The 15850-nt window shown below is 36.8% G+C and overlaps 1 protein-coding gene across 1 annotated transcript in view; it reads right to left on the reverse strand.

The window, feature by feature from the left end:
• The window catches only part of LOC130913145 (anthrax toxin receptor 1-like), a 68148-nt gene extending 57311 nt beyond the window's left edge, over positions 1-10837 (reverse strand). Inside the window, exons 1-5 of the mRNA XM_057831501.1 lie at positions 10386-10837; positions 778-849; positions 618-689; positions 393-474; positions 235-268 (exon numbers count right to left, since the gene is read on the reverse strand). Of these exons, the coding sequence (XP_057687484.1) occupies positions 235-268; positions 393-474; positions 618-689; positions 778-849; positions 10386-10543 (418 nt within the window). The 5' untranslated portion in view covers positions 10544-10837. The remainder of the gene's footprint in view (positions 1-234; positions 269-392; positions 475-617; positions 690-777; positions 850-10385) is intronic.
• Positions 10838-15850: the final 5013 nt, after the last annotated feature.

The following is a 15850-nucleotide window of genomic DNA, read 5'->3' on the forward strand; positions in this document are numbered from 1 at the left end:
ACCGTTCCGGCCCACTTTCACCTATGTTTAAGAGTTTATAAAATTCATATTCAAGGGTTCAGAGCTGCCAATTGTCTGTCAGTTTTCCTATTTGTAAAATGATTTTTTTAAGACTCCAACTATAAAAAAAAAAAAGTCCAAGACGCTTCAGGATACCTCTTCCTTTTAACATGAGGTTGCTTAAGTTTAAGAAAAAGTACCCAACAAGAGGGAGTAAAATCTTTCAATACAAACCTTCTGTGTTTCCATAGTATATTTGCTCACTGGCCTGTAGAACAAAAACAAGGACAATGAGCTGTCAAACAACCACACCCCGCTGGAAAGCAACATCAGTGAAGAAAACATTGTCATGTGTTTTGTGTATTTGTACTAAGGCAGAGACGCTGCCTCACCCTGAGGATGCCCTCATGCATGAAGGTGTCTCCTCCTGGAAGAACCTCCTTGAGCTCCTCAAGACCTTTCCGGATACGTTCTCTGAGGTGACATTCACAAAAAAAACTAATTTGCAAAGTTTCTTTGCTTTTTTTTACCCTAAAATCCAGTCATAGCCTTGTTGTGGATAAAATGTATATAATTTCTTTGATTGAATCAAAGCAAAGTTGGTTAGAGGTACTCACCTGTCCTCTGTCAGGCTCATTAAAATGTTCCCTTCAGTGGAGAACACAATAAATGACATCCTCAATTGTGGGCTGAAGAAAAATTGACATTTTTTTTTTTTTTTTAGATTTGTAAATTGCTCCTGAAATCTTGCACATGCCAAAACACTATTTATCTTACCTTATAAATCTATGAGCTAAGTGCTCCACAAAATGGTAGATTTCAGTCCAGTGGTCCATCACACTCCCAGATCTACCAAAGGAAAAGTCACATGGTTCATTTTTTAGTTCTTTACTATAAAAGAAAACAACACTGTTTAATTGACTACTTTGAAATTAAAACCAGAGTGCTTCCACAGGAGCAAATCAAAAACAGTTTAAAGCTTTAAACTGCCATACCCTCAGGGATTGCACTGTTCGAGCTCAACTCAAATTACTGTTAACATCCTTTAATGCACCTGGAGTTAATTAAGTCTGTTATTCGGATTTGATAAATGACCCTCATTAAGTATCAATAGTCCAGTGTTCATGCTCATTAATTTTTCTCTTTCCCCCTCGTAGTGAATGCTATTGAAGTTTAGCTTTTGGTTTTCATTTTGTTTGTTAAAGCGGAAATTCAGAATGTTTGACATTAGGCTTAATCTTCGAGTTAGCGGGAGTTAAATTGGTGGAGTTGATTTCAACAAATTCCTTGCAGTTAATTATTCATTAATTTCTTCATTAACTACGCTTCTGGAGCACACACATAGCTTGTTTATTTACTCAAAGCTGCTAAAATTTAATGATCTTGTAAAGTTTAATAGCGTATTTTTTGGACTATAAGTCGCTGTTTTTTTCATAGTTTGACAGGGGGTGTGACTTATACTCTGGAGCGACTTGTGTGGAATTATTAACACATTATTATATCATTTCACATGTTGTTTTGGTGTTTTGGAGTGAAACTGATGGTTTGGTAAACTTGTTAGCATGTTCTTTATGCAATAGTTATCTGAATAACTCGTAATAGCTATGTAATGTTAACATACTGGCCATGTTCGCATTTCATTTTTCATGCATCCTGTAACATTATCATACTATACACTTATTCAGCATGTTGTTCTCTATTGTATTTTTATTTTAAATTGCCTTTCAAGATGACATATCTGTTCTATGTGTTGGATTTTATTAAGTAAATTTCCCCCAAAAATGCGACTTATATACAGTTGTGGTCAAAAGTTTACATACACTTGTGAAGAACATAATGTCATGGCTCTCTTGAGTTTCCAGTTATTTCTACAACTCTGATTTTTCTCTGATAGAGTGATTGGAACAGATACTTCTTTGTCACAAAAAACATTCCTGAAGTTAGGTTCTTTTATGACTTTATTATGGGTGAACAGAAAAAAGTGATCAAATCTGCTGGGTCAAAAATATACATACAGCAGCGCTAATATTTGGTAACATGTCCCTTGGCCATTTTCACTTCAATTAGGCGCTTTTCGTAGCCATCCACAAGCTTCTGGCAAGCTTCTGGTTGAATCTTTGACCACTCCTCTTGACAGAATTGGTGCAGTTCAGTTAAATTTGATGGCTTTCTGACATGGACTTGTTTCTTCAGCATTGTCCACAAGTTCTCAATGGGGTTTAAGTCAGGACTTTGGGAAGGCCATTCGAAAACCTTAATTCTAGCCTGATTTAGCCATTCCATTACCACTTTTGATGTGTGTTTGGGGTCATTGTCCTGTTGGAACACCCAACTGCGCGGGCTGATGACGTTAGGTTATCTTGAAGAATTTGAAGGTAATTCTCCTTCTTCATTATCCCATTTACTCTCTATAAAGCACCAGTTTCATTGGTAGCAAAACAGCCCCACAGCATAATACTACCACCACCGTGCTTGACGGTAGGCATGGTGTACTTGGGGTTAAAGGCCTCACCTTTTCTCCTCCAAACATATTGCTGGGCATTGTGGCCAATCAGCTCGATTTTTGTTTCGTCTGACCGCAGAACTTTCCTCCAGAAGGTCTTATCTTTGTCCATGTGATCAGCAGCAAACTTCAGTCGAGCCTTAAGGTGCCGCTTTTGGAGCAAGGGCTTCCTTCTTGCACGGCAGCCTCTCAGTCCATGGAGATGCAAAACACGCTTGACTGTGGACACTGACACCTGTCTTCCAGCAGCTTCTAATTCTTGGCAGATCTGCTTTTTGGTGATTCTTGGTTGAATCTTCACCCTCCTGACCAATTTTCTCTCACCAGCAGGTGATAGCTTGCGTTTTCTTCCTGATCGTGGCAGTGACAAAACAGTGCCATGAACTTTATACTTACAAACAATTGTTTGCACTGTTGGTCATGGGACCTGCAGCTGCTTTGAAATGGCTCCAGGTGACTTTCCTGACTTGTTCAAGTCAGTGATTTGCTTTTTCAGATACATGTATGTATATTTTTGACCCAGCAGATTTGATCACTTTTTCTGTTAACCCATAATAAAGTCATTAAAAAAAAAACTTCATGAATGTTTTTTGTGACAAAGAATTATCTGTTCCAATCACTCTATCGGAGAAAAATCAGAGTTGTAGAAATAACTGGAAACTCAAGAGAGCCATGACATTATGTTCTTCACAAATGTATGTAAACTTTTGACCACAACTATATGTTTTTTTCCTCTTCATTGGGCATTTTATGGACGGTGAGACTTATACTCAGGTGTGATTTATAGTCCGAAAAATACGGTACCTCAATAATCCTCAAGAAAGCATTAAACAAATTATTACCAATTAAATTGCAAAACTTTTTCAGAATGAAAAAGAGAACTCATATGGATATGGAGACTTCACAATACCAAAAATTCAAACAACCCCTTAACGTTTTTGTGTGTCTGTGTGTGGAGTGAAACTTTGGAATAATCTGAGAATGCAACACAAGCAATGCCAAACTGTCTACAGATTTAAACGGTTATACAAACTTATGGTCTGGTCACAATAAACTGATTTAAGGTCTTAATTACATCAATAAGTTATCTTGGTATGAGTGCTGGTTGTTTCTTACCATTGCTGGTATATTGTCCGTTACCATTGTTGGTATAGTTATTGTTGCCATTTATAATTTGTTTGTCCTGTGTGTGTGGCCTTTACCATAGTTGGTATGGTTTTACTTTGATGTACCATGTATGAAATTGTTTTTGGTTTGGGTGTTACCTGTGGTAACTTCATCACAAGGGACAACATATGTTACAAAAATGTATATGTACAAAACTGAACTGATTTTGGTTGCCTACATTTTTGGAAGGAAATAGCTAGAATTTTTTTTTTTGTTCTTAGATGAGAACAGGGGTGGGATTAAATGAGTTTTCTTCTTCCCACTCCTTTTCAGGCATTCAGTTGATGTTGCTATGTTACTTAGTTTTGCTGTACTTTTTTGTTATATGACTGTATGAGCTGTATATATTTGCTGTCTTGACAAGGAAAATCATGGCCTGAAATAAATGAATCAAATGAAATGAATTTCAGGGCTCCAGAGTGGCTAAGCTAGCGCAAGTCAATGGTCCCTTCCTAGCATGCCGATAAAAAACTATATTAACAGATCTAACATCGTCAAATAAATTCTAAATGCAGATCGTTGTTCAAAAGACCCATTGGGCCAAAACAATGTCACACCAAACTGTCGTAAATCGTTTATTTCTATCGTTTTTTTTTTTTTTTTTTTTAGATTCGTAATGCGACCACTAGGCATGTGCCGGTATGAGATTCTGATAGTATGATAACCTTAAGCAAAATTATCACGATTTCTCTGAATCACGGTATTGCAATTACAGGTCTAAAATGTGTGACTTTGAGATATCTGGGGTCAAAAAAACTTTTTCACCACGTTTTACCACCGCTAGACACACTAAACACGCTGGAGTTGACTCTCTTAGCTGGTGGGAAATGTTCATGATTGTGTTTACTACCCTTTAATTTTGTATAGAGGCAAAATCATATTGTAGGTATTCAGTGGCGCCACCCGGGGGTGGCCACAGCCCCCCCTATAAATTTGTTGGCCACCCCACTGGCCACCCCGCTTGCCAGTATATCGTTAGATTGTTGTAGCATCAGTTATGCATTTCATCCCAAATGCACCTGCTTTTCCCCAGTAATTATTTTGTTTTGTTAAATGTACACCTTATGCCTAATACATACATAACACAATAAAACAGAATTTTTGTGGAACTCAAAATGTTGACTGAACAGTTATGGACTATGCACATTAAATCATTAGTAAAATCAAATATTACACAATATACCAAAGTATATCAGTAGCCGTGTCTTTTTAAGTCTTTCTGATCGTTTTCCCCTGACCTTTTTACTGCAATAATATAATGAAAACCTGAAATTATGGCTTTTAGTTTTGGTGTGCCACCCCAAGATTTTAAGTGGCCCCATCTGGCCACCCCTATGAAAAATTTCTGGAGGCGCCACTGGAGGTATTGCCTCCGCAACAGCCACCCTCCGCAAAAATGTTTTACATGTCGGTTGGCCCTCCTTCCTCCTCTAAGCCGCAGCCGTCTGTAACTTTTCTGTAGCTGAAGGATTCCCATACCAGCGTCTTCATTTTCTTCGATGGGATGAAAAAGTTTAGGAGTTTCTCCTCCTCCAGCCATCGTGTTGCACAGCTGACTCACCGACACTGAGCAACAACCAGTGTAGGAGGGTTGAGCCTTTCAGCTGCAAGTGAGGGATTTCTCCCTGCATTTATGGTACATAACACATAGCTAAATATTTGCGGTTTTGAAACCGTGACGTTTTCATACCACAGTATACCTTGAAACCGGTTATAGGCACATGCCTAGTGGCCACAATAGGGTGAAGTGCTTCGGCCACTCGTGCTTTTATTTTGGACATCAAAAGACATGTTGATCTCCAGCAAACCTGTCTTCTCATAAGCGATCAAATAGTGGAGGAAAAACGACACCTAAGGTAAATAGACCACACTTTAAACTGCCTTCTTTAGTTTTGCTATTGACGCTCTGCTTTTCGATGGGCAGCGCATTTTGTCGAGTGACGTCTGATTGAACCAACCCGTGAAGACAGGGTACTTTTTTTCCCTGACTTGGCAACTCGGGCCTCCCAGTTCAAGTGGCGTTTCAATGATATTTTTCATGGTCGGAGGTTGGAAAACTCCGATTTCGCACCTCCCTCAAATGCGACATTAGCCTACGAAGTCTTGACTTAAGAACGGCAACATAGTGAAACATGCATTTAGAGGCTGTGGAAATGGGCAAATGAGAGTTTCCACAAATTCCCGATGAAGAACGAGGAACCATACAAACTTAGATACTTGCTGCTGGCTACGATATAAACACACAGGTGGAAAATATATTACACTACTCTGCAGCCTGTTACCGACAGAGCTGCTGGATTATAAAATGTTGGTGTTCAGTTATTGACATGCAATGGTAAGTTTCAATCACTTCATCCTGAAAACATAGCCAACATAATTGATTGCATGGGTGATTTTCATGCGTGCATGTGTTGTTTTTTATTGGCATGCTAGAACGGGCCAATTGACTCGTGCTAGCTTAGCCACTCCGGAGCCCTGAAACTAATAAAAAAAAAACTAACTGCACGGAAATTGTTGAAATCAACTCCAAAGACTAATTAGACCCCGCTAACACAAAGATTAAGCATAATGTCAAAAATTTTAAACTTCCGCTTAAATGTCTTTATTGGGCCATAGAGGAACTGCCTCTAAGTCCTCGGTCCTGTGCAGGTACAAAATAAACACAACAGGGTCACAGAATGAAAGGAAGCCATTCGTCATTTAGATATGAAATTACAAGTTTCTATCACTAAAGAACAAAAAAAAATTGCATACTTTCATCTCTGAATCATAGTAGGCGTCCTCATTTAAACTTTGCTTTTATAACCTCAGATTTTTCCCTCCTCCTTTTTTACCAAACACCTATTTTTCCATTGTTACTATGACATAAGTTCCAGCGCGAAAAGGCCAAGACAACAGGCTGAAACATTAAAACATCTGGAGCCAATGAAGAATAGGCTGTGTAGACACTGCGATGATGAGGATAATGCTGGGGCAAGAGGGTGGGGGCAGGTAGAGGACATGCATCCAGGATTTTTAAAAAAACAAAAACAATGCAGAAATGATTAAAACAAGGCAGCAATAAGATGTGTAGAGCAGGAATTGCGTGTAGTAAAGATATAACATTTACTTGACAAGTGAACAAAGCCAAAGCATGTGTGGAGTTGCCGGGCAAGCATGCAGGCACAACATCAAGTCCCACACCAAAACTTAATATAACTGAGATATTTGTAGTTGGCCTGGTTTTTGTTGTTGTTTGTTTGTTTGTTCATCTTTTTTTGTTTGTTGTTGTTGTTATTGGAAAGAACTGTGGTTGAGAAATCAAAATGTAGATTGTTATAAGATACTACATTGTGAACATAGAGAAGTTATGTATTACCCATTACTGATGTTCTTGTCACAAGTCCCAGTTGAGGGAAGTCTGTTATTTTGTTTAACTGTATTAAAAGTGTGCCAATGAAAGGCTGCGACGTAAATCCTTTTTATGGATTACATTTAAACATGTCCCGATCGATCGGGTCCGATCACGTCATTTTCAAAGTATCGGAATCGGCAAAAAAATATCGGACATGCCTTTTTTAAAAAAATATATTTATTTTTTCATTTAAATCATTTTCTAATTGTATTTAACGTTACAGACAAAATGTCTTACACTCATCCAGAGTAGTTTTGGCTTAAAGTAGGGCTATCAAATTTATTGCGTTAACGGCGGTAATAAATTTTTTTAAATTAATCACGTTAAAGAATTAATGCATGCGCTGCACGACCCGTCGTATAGATTCATTGTCGCGTTGAATCTATAAAAACACCGTTTTACCTATAGATAGCGCTTAAAAGCAGGGTATAATGAGTAGAGAGAATTTTGACAGCCTTTGGAGCCATTTTTTATACCTTACTATACCTCTCTCAGCAATTAAAAATAATGTGGGAGGTAATGTGGGGAAGGTAGTAGTTGATCATTTTCTTAACACCCTATGTTCTTTCCCAACGCTGAGAAGATATATAAATTGGTGCCCCTACGCACAGTCATGGTTGCACTTCCCATCATGCATTTGGCCAGAAGTTAAATGGCTGCAGTATCATTTACTGAAAGCTCAACAAATACACTAGATGGCAATATTTAGTCACAATATACAAAGTCACATTTATCCTTTAAGAATTACAAGTCTTTCTATCCGTGGATCCCTCTCACAGAAAAAATGTTAATAATGTAAATGCCATCTTGAGGATTTATTGTCATAATAAACAAATACAGTACTTATGTACTGTATGTTGAATTTATATATTCGTCTGAGTTTTATTCATTTTTTTTCTTAATGCATTGCCAAAATGTATATGATCGGGAAAAATTATCGGGAATGATTGGAATTGAATCGGGAGCAAAAAAAAGCTATCGGATCGGGAAATATCGGGATCGGCAGATACTCAAACTAAAACGATCGGGATCGGATCGGGAGCAAAAAACATGATCGGAACAACCCTAATTACGTTACCCAAAACATTCTGATTTGTACCTGGTAGTAAAAAAATCCATGTTTCCATGCAGATTCACATTAAGTAACACCAGCACAATAGTTATGAATTACATGTAGGAGCTCATTCAAAGTTCTGCCTATATAAAGCTCAATGTTGACTATTGTGACTGTAGACTGTAAAATTGCTTATTGTAAAGCAGTTTGCTCTGTAAAACACAATATACTGTAGTATCATGTTATTGAAATAATACCGTAATTCTCGCACTATAAGGCACACCTGACTATAAGCCGCCACCCACCAAATATGACACGAAAACGGCATTTGTTCATACATAAGCCGCACTGGACTATAAGCTGCAGCTGTCCTCACTGTATTATAAGTGTCTGTTAGAAGACCAAATGAACCACCATGAACTAACTGGCGGCAAAGCTTCATTGCTTCAAGAAGCTTCATTTGGCCATCACTGCTCCCTTGGGGGAGACAGTCAACCTCTGCTGCCACCTGCTGTCAGCACTGTTGTTTTCCAACATGCCTCCTAGCATGCGCTGCAGCGCTACAAATGTAAATAACAATCAAAATTCAAGTTCTGTGCTAACTATTTCTTCAGTTACTATTCCAGTTGTTTCATTAATTGCTAGTTATGGTATTTAGTAACACTTTATTTGACAGTGGCGCCATAAGACTATCATTAGACAGTCATAATTATGACATGACTTTGTCATGAGCACTAATAAATGCTTATCACAGATGTCATTTACTGTTAGCCGGCAAATTATCTCACTTTTGAATGGATGAAAAGCTGAACGTAAATGAAGTTAGTTTTATAATTTTCCAGATGACACTTAATGACATCTGTCATAAGCTTTCATTAATGTGGCTATCACTACCGCCACAATTTAGTGTTTCAAGATTTAGTTCATTATTTATGTGATATTTTTTTGGACATGTATTTTCTAATGGGTGCACACTTTAGTTAATATTTGTCTGAAAGCTTACTGGATTTTATTTGCCAATTTGAAGTAACGACCACAGCTGTGTAAGATCTGGCACCAACCATTCTGAAGGGGGGGATATTTAAATTGATTTAATTATGACTGTTTGGAGAAAAGTTTTCACTGTTTGTTTAAATGCACATTGGTTAATTATTGTTTGAATATATAAATATTTTCCATCTGTTGTCGTTTTATTAAGTTGACATTGTTTGGTTAATTTGTCATACCTCCTTCAGGAGGTCGTTAGTAGAGTCCACCCTGATTTAAACGGCCACAGAGATGTGTCTGGAGGTCAGTTTGGTTGAAGCCTTCTGTTATGTTGTCCTCTTTTATGTTGGGCCCAAGCTATTTTGTTATATTTGTTTTCTTTTGTGGCTTTATTAAATTGAATTTTCACCTAAGTTGAAACACCAGTGTCCTCGTGTATGTGTGGTCCATTACACCCATGATAGTGTCATGCCATAATTTTGACAGTCGTATGACAGTCTTATGACGCCGCTGTCAAATAAAGTGTTACCCATTAACCCAAATACATCAACAAATAAGCCGCAGGATTCAAAATGAAGGAAAAAAAGAAGCGGCTTATAGTCCGAAAATGACGGTACGTTTTTGGTATCAATCAGAATTGAGTACAATCTTTCAAGAGAGACAATTTTTAAACGTCTCTTGTAATGGAATCTCTTAAATTGTGCATTTGTAGCTTGTTAACTACACTGTGAGTTGGATACGTTATGTAAAACCCATCCTAAACTATTCATGCCTTTGGAAGCAACATTCATGCACATGTGCAAACATAGTGCACACACTTTATTTTAGGGTTAAATATCCCCTCATGCTTTGTGTTGAGTTGATGAGAATAAACATTACAGTATGTAGGAACTAATGTTTAACATGTGGACATACAAGGCACCACGCTGAAACATAGTTTAAATCGACGAGTTCAGTTATCAATGCTGCTGAATGATATGACAACAGGGGTTATAATGCTATACAAAACATTTCTGCTGACCTCATCACAACATGTAATGATAGAAATTAACTCTTTCAGGGACAGAGGTCACTACAGTGGACATCTATTTGTTTATTTTTGATCACGGCTTCAGGTTTATATAAACATTTGAGAAAAGAATACTGATTTATTTGATCATAATTCGTGCATGAAAGGGTAAAAAATATCAATGAATACATAAATGCCTCATTACTATGCTTCCGATTCAGTGGGACTACATCCTACATGTGTCAATGTATTTTCTACATTTTTAACTCACTTGTCCAGGACAAAGTAGAGGTCAAAGCCTCCATAGCATGAGGACGACTCTGCCGGTCTTCTGCCTTGGTTGGATTCAGCATAACCAAGAGAGACAAGAATCAGAGTGGCAACAAAAAAAGCTGGAAGCCAGGATCTTCTATTCCCGTATGAAGACATTATTCCATCTGAATTATTCCTCCCAGGTAACAGCACCTTTTCAAAAGTATCAATAAAGATTGAGCCAAGACAGATTTCCTTGGAGATCCCTCTATCAGTCCTTCACAGTAATTTACGGCATCAAAAAAAAACAATAATCCAGAGAAGACGTGAAACTCAAGGGATGAAGTGGAGAAGCAAGGGAAAAGTGAGCGAGTGTTGTGAGTTTGAGTTGACTCTATTATCAGCCCGTCCAACTACGCTGATGCAAAGGCCTTCTCAAATCGCAACCTCCCACTTGAGCTTTTCATTTCCCACATGACCTTGCAAACCTGGGTTCTTCTGACTTTTTAACTTTAAGTTTTCTTTTTTCCTGCACTGCCTGAAGGTGATGAAAGCAGCCCAATGGGAACTCTATCACCAATTAGTATATTCTGCCCCCTAGAGGTGATAAAGACGTAAAATGGTTTAACATGTTGCATTTTATGAATGTATGACAACCGACATGAGCAACATGATTGATTATTTTCATTACTTACTTGCTTTATCAGATCCAGAGGTGGGAAGAGTAGCCAAACTTTTTACTCAAGTAAGAGTAGCGTTACTTCTAAATAGTATTACTCAAGTAAAAGTAAAAGTAGTCATCCAAAAATGTACTAAAGTACAAGTAAAAAATTATTTGTAGAAAAGAATACTCAAGTCATGAGTAACGTTGTGAGTAACTGCTTACAATGCCAGTTTTTTTTCATTTAATTTTTTTTAGTAATGGTATACAGTAGGGTTGTTCCGATCATGTTTTTTTGCTCCCGATCCGATCCCAATCGTTTTAGTTTGAGTATCTGCCGATCCCGATTTTTCCCAATCCGATTGCTTTTTTGTGCTCCAGATTCAATTCCAGTCATTCCTGATAATTTTTCCCGATCATATGCATTTTGGCAATGCATTAAGAAAAAAATGAATAAAACTCGGACAAATATATACATTCAACATACAGTACATAAGTATTGTATTTGTTTATTATGACAATAAATCCTTAAAATGGGATTTACATTATTAACATTCTTTCTGTGAGAGGGATCCATGGATAGAAAGACATGTGACTTTGTATATTGTGAGTAAATATTGCCATCTAGTGTATTTGTTGAGCTTTCAGTAAATGATACCGTAGCCATGTCCAAATGCATGATGGGAAGTGGAACCATGACTGTGCGTAGTGCTACCAATTGATATATCTTCTCTACGTTGGGAAATAACATAAGGTGTTAAGAAAAAAAATCAATTGCTACCTTGCTTCCCCACATTGCTTCCCATGATATTTCTAATCATAGGGAGAGGGATTGTAAGGCTTTAGCCAATTAAAAAAGGCTCCAAAGGCTGCCAAAATTCACTCTACTCATTTTACGCTGCCTTTTATCTCTCTATATAGGTAAAACGGCGCCATTACAGATTGAGCGCGACAATGCGTGAGTGGGTCGTGCAGCGCACGCATTAATTGCGTTAAATATTTTAACGTGATACTTTTTTTTTTTTTTTTAATTACCGCTGTTATCGGTATAAATTTGATAACCCTACCTTAAGCCTAAACTAAAGACTCTGGATGAGTGTAACATATTATGTCTGTAACATTAAATACAATTAGAAAACGATTTAATTAAAAAATATATATATGTATTAAAAAAAGGCATGGCCGATATTTTTTTTGCCGATTCCGATAGTTTCAAAATGACGTGATCGGACCCGATCGACATCTCTAGTATACAGTGATCCCTCGCTACTTTGCGCTTCAAACTTCACGCCTTCAGTCCATGGCGGATTTTTTTTCAATTTGAAAGAAAAATAATAATGATACAGATGAACTGTGCCGAGCTGATCGCATAGTCTCACTCTCACTCCCTCCCTCCCTTTCCCTGCTCTTTGTTTGTCAGGCATGTCATTGGAGTTGCTTATTAAAGTTAACAATGTTGACTTCAAAAGCGTTGTATGCGTAAATCATCATTTAAGTTGTTAAACAGTTGCTGTGGCAACTCATTGTAAGTGAGCAGCCTGAGAGGATTTGAGTAGACTCACTATGAATCATTTAATAAAGCCAACTATTTTCCAACTACTTTATTCTCGTTTAAAAATAATTCAGTGGGACAGTAACATGTGTAAAACCTATCATAATTATTTCATTTGTAGTGCTTAAAAAACATTTATTAAAATACATAAATTTACATATTTTTTAAATTATACTTAGGAGGAAAAAATACAGTTCGGTTTTTTCACTTATAGCGGCGGGTTTTGATCCCCATTCACCGCGAAAAACAGGGATCACTGTATTTTTTTTCAGCACAACTTCATCTGTATGAATAGCGTACCGCACGAATGCTATTTTTAGACCATGACGTTGCCATTGTAATGCGGAAGTGGGAGATTATTGACACACCCTCACAGACAATAGATGCTATTTCTGCTTGTTTACTCCGGTAATCTTTCAAAAAAGAACATGCCGATCAAACACTGCTGCTATGGAACTTGTAGAAACGACTCCAGACATTACGACATATAAAAGATATTTTCTTCATACGTTACCCGAAACCAAAAATTCGGAGGAAAAAAATGTGAAGAATGGATCAACATGCGCGGACGTCCAATATACCAGTTTAACGCCAGCAAAGTGAAGCCATTCAAATTTCATCTGCAGTAAACATTTTGTTGGGAGCCATGGCCCTACAGAGGACAAAGAGGTAAGCCATTTTGATATTTTTACTTATGTTTTCGCCTGACAATGAATGACCTGAATTAAATTAAAATGCTATCTGACTGCCACTGTTACTCTTTCTGTTGTAAAAAAAAAAAAAAAAAACTTAAGTAAGGGGGAAGTGGAAATAAATTATAGAATTAAGATGATTAATTATTTGTATTATTATTATTATTATTATTAAAGAAAAAATGAAAAGTGTTCGTTGGCTGCCACTGAGTAGCATTTGCGTCGCTACACAAAAATACCAATGTAAATTGCCCACAAGATCGGTCGGAGACGTAAGACAACCAGAGGATATAATATATAAGTAAGACAGGGCATATGGTGGTAAAGCATAGATTGTTGAAACGGGAGAATGTCATTGTCAGTGGCGTAAGGCAATGCACACAAGAAAAAGGTGTCGATAAAAAAGCTAACTGTGGAACAGGTCGGCTCTTTTTCCCGTCTTTTTAAGCCCTCGACACTTAAGCCATATCTTTATCTAAACATTTGTTCTTCCACATCTTTACCAGTGAATTTGGCACCAGGGACATCATTTTCGGACAGAATTGGTAGGTTTAGCTCAGTAAACATCTCGTTTACATGCATCTAGCATGAGGGACAAACGCGAGCTTGAACCCCCTAGTAACAGTTGCTAACGTCATGAATATTAATAAGCAAAAGTGACGTGTTGTCTGGTGTACGCTATTGTAGTAGTTTATAAGCGCTTAAATGACAAACATTCAGTCAGATTATGTCTGGCCTTACACCTAATTGAGAAATATAACATACCTGGTGAACTTCAATTTGATTTTTATTAATCTTGAGTCCACATTTGCAGTTAATCTGTAAACAAATGAGATATTAATGACTGAATGGATAATCATGCACATTTGTTTTATGATTTTCTTTGCTAGAGAAAAATTAAAGATTGTGGTGCTAATCTTCACATTAAATAGCACACTCGAGCCAAATTCTTAAAATGTATTACCTGGCTATGCTCCTGTTGCTTGTGCTCCTGCAAATCTGAGCGTGGATGACGTGTAGGCCATTATTAGTATTATACTGTACTCATAGGCGGAGTTTGACTTTTGGGGCAGGGGGGCACAACATGTTGATGACCCCAAAACAAACAATAAAATTAACTTACAAGAATATTTATAATAATAAGTGGAAAATGAGCGTTTTTTTTGTTTCCCATCATTCTTGAGGGAATTCTAAATCAGGCTGCTTAGGACAGCTATATATTTCACCAAAATTGACATCCATTGAATATGGTACGCCCACCGGTGTCGTGCCAATGTAGTTAACCCAGTTAAAATTGTGTCCCCTGGGCGGAGCCATATGGAGGTAGATTTGTGTTTTCATTATTCGATCTCCCCAAAAAGTTGCTTCAATCAAAAAAAAAAAAAAAAAAAAGTTGCTTCAATAAAAATATATATTTTCAATAAAAAAGATGTGTTTGAATGCAAAAATAAATTTGAAACTACAAAAAAAATGCATTTGAAAGCTATTTTTCTTTCTCTTTTTTTGATTAAAGTTTTTTTTTTTTTTTTTGAAGCAACTTTTTTGATTGAAGTAATATTTTTTTACGGTTGGGCCACATTTTGGCTAGGAAATTTGTATCTTTATTGTTCAATCAAAAAATAAGTTTCTCCAAACAAAAAAATATATATTTTCAAAAGAAAAATCAATCAAAAAATTTCAATCACAGAAAAAAAGTATTTGAATGCGAAAAAATATTTGAGACTCAAATATTTGCATTCGAACACTTAATTTTTCATTAAAAAAAGTTTTGATTTTAGCAATCATTTTGTGTGACATTTGTGTCTAAATCATTCAATCCCCCAAAAACTTGCTTCAGTCAAAAAAAAATATTTTCAAACAAAGAAAAATCATTTGGAAAAATAAAATTGCCCTCCCCTAATTTTTTTTGTATGAAATAATATGCAAAAAAATGACCGTTTAAGGTGCTTGTCACGTTATCGGTTTGAAAAATCATTTTGACCATTATAAAAATATTGTTTTTTGTTCATGCCATTCATTTTTGTTGTTTGTTTTATTGCTTTACAACTTTTATATATATAGGAAAGTCAATTACATGCAATGACACTTTTCGGCCACCAGGGGCCTGGCAGTCTATACAGCAGGGGTCCCAAAACTTTTTCCTGTGAGGGCCACATAACTTTTCCCTTCTCTGATGAGGGGCCGGGGTCAGTTTATAACAGAAAAGATGTGACGATTGCATGAGTGCCAAAATGTAAAGATTTATTGTTTTTCAGAAAGCCACAATCAAATAACCCTTTCTGGATTCTTCACGGAACGAAAGTAAGTTAAATAATAATATAATAATAAATAATAATAACACTATTAATTAAATAGATAATAACCAAATAACCCTCTCTGGGTTCTTCACAGAAAAAAAGCCAGGAAATAAATAACACTATTGAAAAATAAATAAATAAATACATAATTTTTTTAGATTTTTTTTTTTTTTTTTTTTTTTTTTTTTGCTCTGGGGGCCAGACCAAATGTGCAGGCGGGCCGTATCCAGCCCGCGGGCCGTAGTTTGGGGACCCCTACTGTACAGTATAGTATAGTACAGT

Source organism: Corythoichthys intestinalis, chromosome 3 (assembly GCF_030265065.1).
Source record: "Corythoichthys intestinalis isolate RoL2023-P3 chromosome 3, ASM3026506v1, whole genome shotgun sequence".
NCBI classification, from domain to species: domain Eukaryota; kingdom Metazoa; phylum Chordata; class Actinopteri; order Syngnathiformes; family Syngnathidae; genus Corythoichthys; species Corythoichthys intestinalis.